This window comes from Neophocaena asiaeorientalis, unplaced genomic scaffold, assembly GCF_003031525.2.
Source record: "Neophocaena asiaeorientalis asiaeorientalis breed wild unplaced genomic scaffold, Neophocaena_asiaeorientalis_V1.1 scaffold461, whole genome shotgun sequence".
NCBI classification, from domain to species: domain Eukaryota; kingdom Metazoa; phylum Chordata; class Mammalia; order Artiodactyla; family Phocoenidae; genus Neophocaena; species Neophocaena asiaeorientalis.
Genome location: NW_020173230.1, coordinates 4305093 through 4314719, shown reverse-complemented (window position 1 = coordinate 4314719; position 9627 = coordinate 4305093). Strand labels below are relative to the sequence as shown.

At 43.9% G+C, this 9627-nt stretch overlaps 1 protein-coding gene and 1 pseudogene across 1 annotated transcript in view; one reads left to right on the top strand and one right to left on the bottom strand.

Annotated features, from left to right (window-relative positions):
- Positions 1-220: 220 nt before the first annotated feature.
- LOC112399922 (60S ribosomal protein L9-like) lies at positions 221-8725 on the bottom strand (annotated as a pseudogene).
- Positions 8726-9227: 502 nt separating this feature from the next.
- POR (cytochrome p450 oxidoreductase) overlaps positions 9228-9627 on the top strand; it is a 39837-nt gene continuing 39437 nt past the window's right edge. Inside the window, exon 1 of the mRNA XM_024745370.1 lies at positions 9228-9250. Coding sequence (XP_024601138.1) covers positions 9243-9250 — 8 coding nt within the window. The 5' untranslated portion in view covers positions 9228-9242. The remainder of the gene's footprint in view (positions 9251-9627) is intronic.

Below are 9627 nucleotides of genomic sequence, written 5' to 3'. Positions count from 1 at the left end.
GGCTGGCTGCAGCAGCCTTGTGCGGCTCCTGTCCTCACCACCCCCCCGCCATCCCATCCCCCCACCCCCGGCAGAGACTCCTGCTGGCCAAACCTGGGGTGACAGGCCAGCCTGGGAACCAACCGGGACGATGATGAGCCAGGAGTTGGGCCACCCCCTTGTTCGTCTGCAGGTAGACGATGACTAGAGCTGTGACAGGAAGTGACAGAGAGGGTCTCGTATGGCCCTTAAATCTCCCCCTTTGAGTTGCTGGCTGTGGGGCTTTCAGTGAGTTTCTGGTTCCTTAGGTCTTCAAGTCCGTGTCTGTAAAAATGGGTGAACTATTTATCTAAACAGGCTAATCAGTAGATCTACTGGACTTGCCAGCCTGCAGAACTATGTAAGTGTTTGTTGTATAAGCTACGTAGTCTGTGGTATTTGTTATGGCAGCCTGAGCTTAGACACAGACTTGTTGTTTCTGTAGCTGGATAATTATTTAGATCCTATTCATCAGTCTGCTGAACTGTTCCTTTTTCAGAAACATAGATACCATCCAAAATTTTTTCTGATATCCTTGTTTTTTTTTGGTTTTGGTTTTTGGTGTTTTTTTGCGGTACACGGGCCTCTCACTGTTGTGGCCTCTCCAGTTGCGGAGCACAGGCTCCGGACGCGCAGGCTCAGCGGCCATGGCTCACGGGCCCAGCTGCTCCGCGGCATGTGGGATCTTCCCGGACCAGGGCACAAACCCGTGGCCCCTGTATCGGCAGGCGGACTCTCAACCCACTGCGCCACCAGGGAAGCCCATGATATCCTTGTTTTTAACTGTTGTGGCTCATGAATCCAAGCAGCTGAGTTTGATACACGTTCACTGCCACTTCCTTCAAGAACTAGCTCATCTTTCTGGGCTTGAGGTGGTGAACAAGCAACGCCTGGCCTCATCCGAACCCTGCGGATATATTTTTTGTCCAAGAAAATTTGGATTTCAACGAGAAGACCATTCTTTTGAATGATAGTGTGGACAGGGAAGTGAGAGTTCAGAGGCCGCACCTTGTAACGGGAGCCCCGTGTGACACCCGTGATCGTGTTCTGTATGTGGCTACGGATAGTGCCAACGATAGCGAGGTCCTTTCTGTTTCCCCACCATTCGTCACCCCGGAGCCTCTTTCTCTTTCCAAGGAGGCCGAGTTCTACATTAATGTGATTGAAGACCCTCCACAGGGTGCCCCGGGGCCCTTCACAATAACCGTGTGTCCCTTCAGAGTGATGTCCACGTTTTCTGGAGTGTTAATAGTCTGCTAAAACTGGGCTTTATCCCTGCAGTAGATGCAGCAGAGAGGACACAGCTTTTTTTTTGGCCACACCACACAGCTTGTGAGATCTTAATTCCCCAACCAGGGATTGAACCCAGGCCCTCGGCAATGAGAGCATGGAGTCCTAACCACTGGACCGCCAGGGAAGTCCTGACATGGCTTATTTTAACCTGCTTCTGCCCTGAAGAACCCGAATGGGAGAGAGAAGTAATCCACCAAGGTTCTTTGAGTGCCTGCCCTGCATTCTGTGTAGTTTTACCTGTATTATCCTCCCAGCAGCCCTTCCAGAGTCATCAGTGATGATGATTCTCCATTTTAGATAGGAAAGCAGCTGAGGGAAGTTGAGTTTTGCCCAAAGTCATAGAACTGTAAGTGGCAGAGCGATTTTGAACTCGTTTTTATTTTTCTTTAGACCTATGCCCCCATTTTCCCTTTAGGCCCTTCTGGATCCTCTTCTCCCCCCGCCCACCCCCATCTCTGCCATTTTGCACCCTCTCCCATCAAGAAGCCATCCTAAGCCAGCCTCTGCCCAACCTTGAGCTGCGCTGGCCAGAATCTGTACTGTTCATCTTGGCAAGGAAGTAACTGTGTGTCTCGTCTCTTTCCATAGAAGGGCAGGGGACATCCCCTGACCTAGTTTGTCTTCGCCCGTTTAGGTGGCAGCGTGCTGGGCACGTGACCTACCTGATGAACGTGGAAGAGCCACTCTTGATATGAGTGGAGTGTTTCTCCTCAAGGCAATTTCACTTTGGACAGTTGTCTTCAAATCAACATCACCATCAATATTTCTAGGATACTTTGCGGAATGCTTCCACAAGCATCATTTGTGCAAAAGCCAAACAGGGATTAAAAGCCCACCTTGTTGGCTGAGGCTCAGTGAGAAGTAATTTGCTAAGGTAGTGGTCAAGCCAGTCCCCAAATTCGGTTCTCTGAACTGCTGCCAAGTCCCACACCCTTTTCACTATGTCCCCCTGCTCCAGGTTTTCTGTTTTATAATCCAGTGGACTGGAGAGAAATCAAAGAAAAGATGGGGCTATTTGGTTCCCCTCAATGTTATGGTCCCTTCTCTGTGAAACCACTTCTAGTTAGAAAACTCATGATTTTTAGTTGAAATTCAAATATTACTTTCGGAAAGTGGTCTTGGTTTCCTATGATATGACTGAAAAGTAGAGTCATATTTCCAGAGTCAACAGATGATAAAAAAAAAAAGTAGTCACTCCCTTTCTCTAGGGGATACTAAATGGAGGCATTTGGAAATTTGAAATTTGATGTAATACTATCATTGTGAAGGAATAAATAAATAAAGGTAGGTAGGTTTTTATTTATTTTGTTTTGTTTTATTTTCCTGTTAAGATGGTTTGGAACAAGGACAGGTTACTCTTCACGCCAGAGCAGACAGGTGAGTTTGGATAGAGGTGCCATCACCTTTCCATTCTGGCCGGTGGAAGTTGACAAAGACTGAGCTGACCTTGTCTGCTGATGGTAAAAAAATGCGGACAGAGGAGCACTGGGGTTTGGCAGGGGTTCCAAGTCCTAACGTGTGTGTTCTTAAAGCCCAGAAGATCTGTTGCTGTGCCTTTTTGAGTCATTTCAGACCTTCCGAGCTCTCTTCTGGTCTGCCCTCTGCCAGGCACCATCTCCTGTCTCCTCTCAGTAGTTTCTGGGGCCTGTGTCCACCCCCCGACCTTCCATCCCTTTAGTTAGAGGACATGTATTGCATCAGGTATAAGGACCCAGATGTAAGTCGAGGTGAGCCCATCAAGGATGGTTGAAAGATGATGAATTGAAACTCAGTGTGCTCCTGTTGGCAGGGGCTGGGGGCAGAGCAATGGGGGAGGGAGGGGTGCTGGTCCTTCCACTGCAGCCCAGCCTGAGGCAGGTCTCTGGACGAGTCCTCTGATGGCTCAGGTTCCCTGAAAGGCGGGATGGGACAGACTCTGGGAGCTCTAGACGTCAGAACCCAGATGCTTACTTTCCTCTCAGTAAAGTTCAGGTTTCTCCAGAGCCTTTGGGTGTCTCCAGACCATATTTCACTAAACTCTTAAGGAAATCCAGGAGTTTCTGGGAGTCACCCACACTGTGCTTTCCCAGGACTCTGGTTCTTTCTTTCCGAGTCACCCACTGCTCTGCCTTGACGGTCTCCCCTCCGGCCATCACACCGAGGCGGGCTCAGGGGACTAAGGAGCAGGTGATGAGTAACTCACAGCAGGAGGAGAGCTGAGAGGTGGAACTAGTGTGTCTCCAGGCTGTGGTCCCCAGGTTGGTGTGTGGTTGTGACCCTGGGCCAGCACCTCCCGCTGCACACCTTTCCCGCTTAGTACCACAGAGGGTCTCGTTTACTGGGTATGGTTTCCGTGGTGGAGAGGGCCCATCTTTTTTTTTTTTTTTTTTTTTTTTTAAGAACAGGAACCCGTAGGCAGTTTCCTTTTTTTAAAATTAATTTATTTATTTATTTTTGGCTGTTTTGGGTCTTCGTTTCTGCGCGAGGGCTCTCTCCAGTAGGGGCAAGTGGGAGCTACTCTTCATCGCGGTGCGTGGGCCCCTCACCGCTGCGGCCCCTCCCGTCGCAGGGCACAGGCTCCAGACGCGCACGCTCAGTAGTTGTGGCTCACGGACCCAGTTGCTCCGCGGCATGTGGGATCCTCCCAGACCAGGGCTCGAACCCGTGTCCCCTGCATTGGCAGGCAAACTCTCAACCACTGCGCCACCAGGGAAGCCCGAGAGGGCCCATCTTGTCTATACATCCATATCTCCAGTTTCTTCTCTTTGCCTGTCCTTCTGGGGCACAGGTGTTCTGGCCTCCCTGGAGTGCTTATTGATTCTTATGTGTAGGGGTTTTTTTGTTTTTTAAAGAATCGATTTTATTTATTTTTGGTTGTGTTGGGTCTTCATTGCTGCGCGCGGGCTTTCTCTAGTTGTGTTGAGTGGGGGCTACTCTTCATTGCGGTGGCGGGCTTCTCATTGCAGTGGCTTCTCTTGTTGTGGAGCACAGGCTCTAGGCGCACGGGCTTCAGTAGTTGTGGCACATGAGCTCTAGAGCACAGGCTCAGTAGTTGTGGCGCACGGGCTTAGCTGCTCCGCAGCATGTGGGGTCTTCCCGGACCAGGGCTCGAACCGTGTCCCCTGCATCGGCAGGTGGATTCTTAACCACTGCACCACCAGGGAAGTCCCCATGTTTTTGTTTTTTTACCTTGCTTCCCTCCCAGGCTTCTGGGGATGCAGTGCTTTGTGGAGTTACTCTCACCTCCCCAGGTTAGCAATATGCCTTGCAGAGGGAAGGCTGCAGAGAAACGTTGAAAATAACTTGCTTTTTGGAAAATAATTTGACAGTGAGTCAAGAATCCTAAAAATATTTATTCCCTTTGATTCGGAAATATTTCTAAGATATATTCAGAAACTCAATAATCAGAGGTGCACAAAGATTTATCTTGAAAAGATATCAGTCATCTTGTTTATGGTGGTGTTGTTTACAATAGTGAAAATATCCAGTAAGCTGCTCTATATTCGTAGGCTGGAAGAACATTTGAGATTTTTTAAGCTTCGCAATTTAATAAATGAAAAAAGCAGGACAAGATTATATGTAGTATAAAACCAATAATGTTAAAAATAAATATATTTTACAATATACACGTAAAAATGGGTGGGACAAAAACAAATAGGTGTTTGGGTTATGTTTTCTTTAACTTTATGGTTTTAAATTTAGCATATTTTCTTCAATAAGCATGTATTTATTTATTTTTAAATTTATTTATTTTATTTATTTTTGTCTGCGTTGGGTCTTTGTTGCTGTGCGTGGGCTTTTTCTAGTTGGAGCAAGCAGGCGCTACTCTTTGTTGTGGTGTGCCGGCTTCTCATTGCAGTGGCTTCTCTTGTTGCGGAGCACAGGCTCTAGGCACGTGGGCTTCAGTAGTTGTGGCACGTGGGCTCAGTACTTATGGCTCACGGGCTCAGTACTTGGGGCTCGTGGGCTTAGTTGCTCTGTGGCATGTGGGATCTTCCCGGACCAGGGCTCGAACCCATGTCCCCTGCATTGGCAAGCGGATTCTTAACCACTGCGCCACCAGGGAAGCCCCACATGTATTTATTTTTAACTTTTTTATTTTGAAATAGTCTCAGATTCACAGAGAAGTTACAAAAATAGTGCAAAGAATTTTTGAATACTCTTTACACAGATTCCTCAAATATTACCATTTTACCTTATACTCTCTCTCTCTTTTAAATTGAAGCGTAATTGACCAATAGCTCTATGTCAATTCCAGGTGCATGACATATTCTGTACATTACATAATATTTCTATACATTACAAAATGATCATCATGATAAGTCTAATTACCATCTGTCGCCATGCAAAGACATTACAATATTATTGGCTCTGTTCCGCATGCTGTGCATTTCATCCCAGTGACTAGTTAATTTTGTAACTGGAAGTTTGCTCCTCTTAATTTCCCTCAGCTATTTCATTCATCCCCCCTCCACCCACCCTCTCCTCTGGCAGCCACCTGTTTGTTCTCTGAATCTGAGTCAATTTCTGTTTTGTTTTTTAGATTCCGCATATAAGTGAGATCATATGGTACTTGTTTCTCTGTCTGACTTATTTCACTTGGCACAGTGTCCTTTAGGTCCAACCATGTTGTTGCAGATGGCAAGATTTCATTCTTTCTGATGGCTGAGTAATGTCCATTTTATACATATACCGTCTCTTCTTTATCCATTCATCTATGGATGGGCGCTTAGGTTGCTCCCGTATATTGGCTGTTGTAAAAAATGCTACAGTGAACAGAGGGGTGCATATATTTTTTAAAATTAGTGTTTTTATTTTCTTTGGGAAAATACCCAGTAGTGGGATTGCTGGATCATATGGTAGTCCTATTTTTAGTTTTTTAAGGAACCTCCGTAGTGTTTTCCACAGCGGCAGCACCAGTTTACATTCCCACCAACGGTGCACGAGGGTTCTGTTTTCTCCACATCCTCGCCAATGCGTGTCTCTCTCTCTTTTTATCATGTCTTTTCCCGACCTTTTTGAGAATAAGTTGCACATATGGACACAGGAATTACTCTTAAGTACTTCAGTGTTTCTTGTCTAAAATTCAAGGGCACTTTCTTACATAGCCACAGTATAATAATCAATATCAGGAAATTGATATACTATGTTGTCTAATCATAGCAGTTATTCAGATTTCCCATTAATGTCTTTTATAGCAAAAAAAAAATCTTTTTTTTTTTCCCTTGGTCCAAGATTGCACTGAACCGTAACCACTTTTCAGTTTCCTTTGATCTGGAGCAGTTCCTCAGTCTTTTTTTATCTTTCATGACCTTGACATTTTTCAAAAAGTCAGGCCGTCTCTTTATAGAATGTCCCTCAGTGTGGATTTGTCTGATGTTTCCACATGATAAGATTCAGATTATATGTTTTTTAGGGAATATCACAGAAATGGTATTTTGTCCTTGTCCCAGTATTGGACTTTGATCCCTTGGTTATGGTGGTGTTAGCCAGGCTCTCCACCAGGAAGTTCTGGTTTTTTCGGATGGAATCAATAGCTTCTCGTCAGACTTTTACCCACAGGTTTTAGCACTCATGATTCTTGTCTGAAACAGTTATTACTATGGTGGTTGCCAGCTGGTGATTTTCTAAGCCCTTCATTCTTTCTGCATTTATTAGCTCACATTCTACTCTAAGGAAGAACTTTCCTTTCTCACCGATGTGTTTATTTATTCATTTATGTGTTTATAGCAGTATTGACTCTTGCATTATTCTTCTATCCTTTGGGTTATAGTCTGTCGCTGACGGTGTTTATTTTAATGCTCAAGTTGTCCCAGATTTCCCAGTGGGAACCCCCTCATGTAGACTCCTATGTTCTTTAGCCATGTACCTGTCATTCTTCAAGCCCTTCCTTACCCTTTGGCGCACAGCAAGGTGATCCAGGTTCATCCACTACTTTTCCTGCCCTTATTCTCAAGTCAGCCATCTCTCCAAAGAGCCCTGGTTTCTTTGGATGGAGAATGATGTTTAGAAACCAAGATTTGGGTGCTAGATGGCTCCTTGCTCCTAGGGTATCATTACTTCTATGCCCTCTCAGCAGACAAAACTAGGAAATACACACAAAACATATGCATTTCTATGTCCATCTTTATATATTAAGAGACCATTGTGTATTCTGATATCTGCAGTTTCAGTCCAGCCCCACAGCGTTCATTCCCCAGTCTCTCTTCCCATATTTGTACCTCCCTCCTTCAGCAGTAAGAAATCCAGCTCCCATGTATTTAACTTCAGAAGTAACACACGAATACCAGCCATCTCCTTATAAAGAACAGGCAAAGCAAAGGTCCCTTTAGACACCCCAATCGTATTCTAGGTGTTTCCTAGAGGAAATCACTATTGTATATATCTTCCTGGGTCATATTTCTGGAGAAATACCTAATTTTTCTTTTATTTCATTAACGGTTTCCTAATGAAAATATAACTTGCTTTTTTATTTAATATATTTTGTCAGTCTTGCAATGAGAGTACCATTAGCTCCACGTAACTATTTTTTAACTGTTGCATAGCATTCCATTGCTTGGAATGGAAAACATAAGCATCCAGTTTGGGGCTGGTACAAGCAGTGCTGGGCTCAGTGAGAGGCACAGTTCAAGAAGAGAGTCACCAGACCCAAGGATCTGGGCATTTTTTTTTCCCCATAAAAAACAGCTTTAAAAATATTTTTCTGATTAGATAAATAGCCATTATTTTAAAAGAAGCAAGTAATACATTAAAAATAAAATGGGGGGCTTCCCTGGTGGAGCCGTGGCTAAGAATTCGCCTGCCAATGCAGGGGTCACGGGTTCAAGCTTTGGTCCGGGAAGATCCCACATGCCGCAGAGCAACTAATCCTGTGCGCCCACAACTACTGAACCTGCGCTCTAGAGACTTTGAGCCACAACTGCTGAGCCCACGTGCCACAACTACGGAAGCCCACATGCCTAGAGCCCGTGCTCTGCAGCAAGAGAAGCCACTGCAATGAGAAGCGTGCGCACTGCAATGAAGAGTAGCCCCCGCTCGCCACAAGTAGAGAAAGCCCCGCGCACAGCAACAAAGACCCAATGCAGCCAAAAATAAATAAATAAATTTATTTTAAAAATAATAATAATAGAATAAAAATAAAGTGGGGGATAAAATTAAAATCTCACCCCTGAGATAATATTTTGGTAATCCTTTCACATATCATCTTATGTATGTATTTATGTACATACATACATCTTATGTATTTATGTATGTACATACATAAATATTTTTACATCATTGGGCCATAGTACCTATGCTGTTGTATTGTGGATACTTATTTTGCAGTGTGACTTATATACAGTGTATATACTTATATACAGTACGATCTTTAATGATGAATTCTTACGTAGATAAACTCCCCTGTAACTACCACCACAGATAAGATACTGCACATAATCCAGCATGCCAGAACCTTCCCTTGTACCTCTTCCTCCACTTATGACCCTTGACCCAAAGGTAACCACTGTTCTGACCTCTATCACCATAGACTTTTTGCCTTTTCTTGAAGTTCAACTATAAATGGAATCCTACAATAAGGTGCTCTCCTGTGTTCAGCTTCCCTTGTTCAGTGTTACGTCTGTGAGATTCATCTGTGTTACTGCGTGCACTAGTTCATTCTTTTTCATGTCTATGGGTACCTAATACTTCTTCTTGTTTACTTTTTGTTGTTCAAAGAATTTTTCATAGTAGTAACAGCTACATTTATTACAGCACATACTCTGTGCTAGGCACTGTTCTAAACCCTTTACAGGTTCAGCTTGTTTAATCCTCACAATAACCCAGTGAAGTGGGTACTACTATTATTATAGTAACATGTCCATGGCTCTTTATCAGGTTGATGAAGTTCCCTGTTATTCCTGGTTTACTGAATTTTTTCATCATGAATAGATGTTGAATTTCTCCATCCATTGATGATCAGGTGGGTTTTTTACAAACCTGTTTATATAGTGAATTACATTGATGTTTGGATATTGAACTAACCTTGTATTCCTGGAGAAAACTCCATTTGATCATGACATAGTATCCTTTTTACATATTGCTCAATTCGATTGACTAATATTTTAGATTTTTGCATCTGTGTTCACGAAGCATGTTGGTCTGTAGCCTTCTTTTTTGTACTGTTGCTGTCTGGTTTTGGTATCAGAGTAATACATCCCTCATAAAAGAGTTGGGAAGTCTTCTATTTTCTGAAAGGATTTGTACAGAATTGGTATAATTTCTTCCTTAAATGTTTAATTTAATTCACCAGTGAAGCTGTCTGTTCCTGGAGTTCACTTTTTTTTTTTTTTTTTTTTT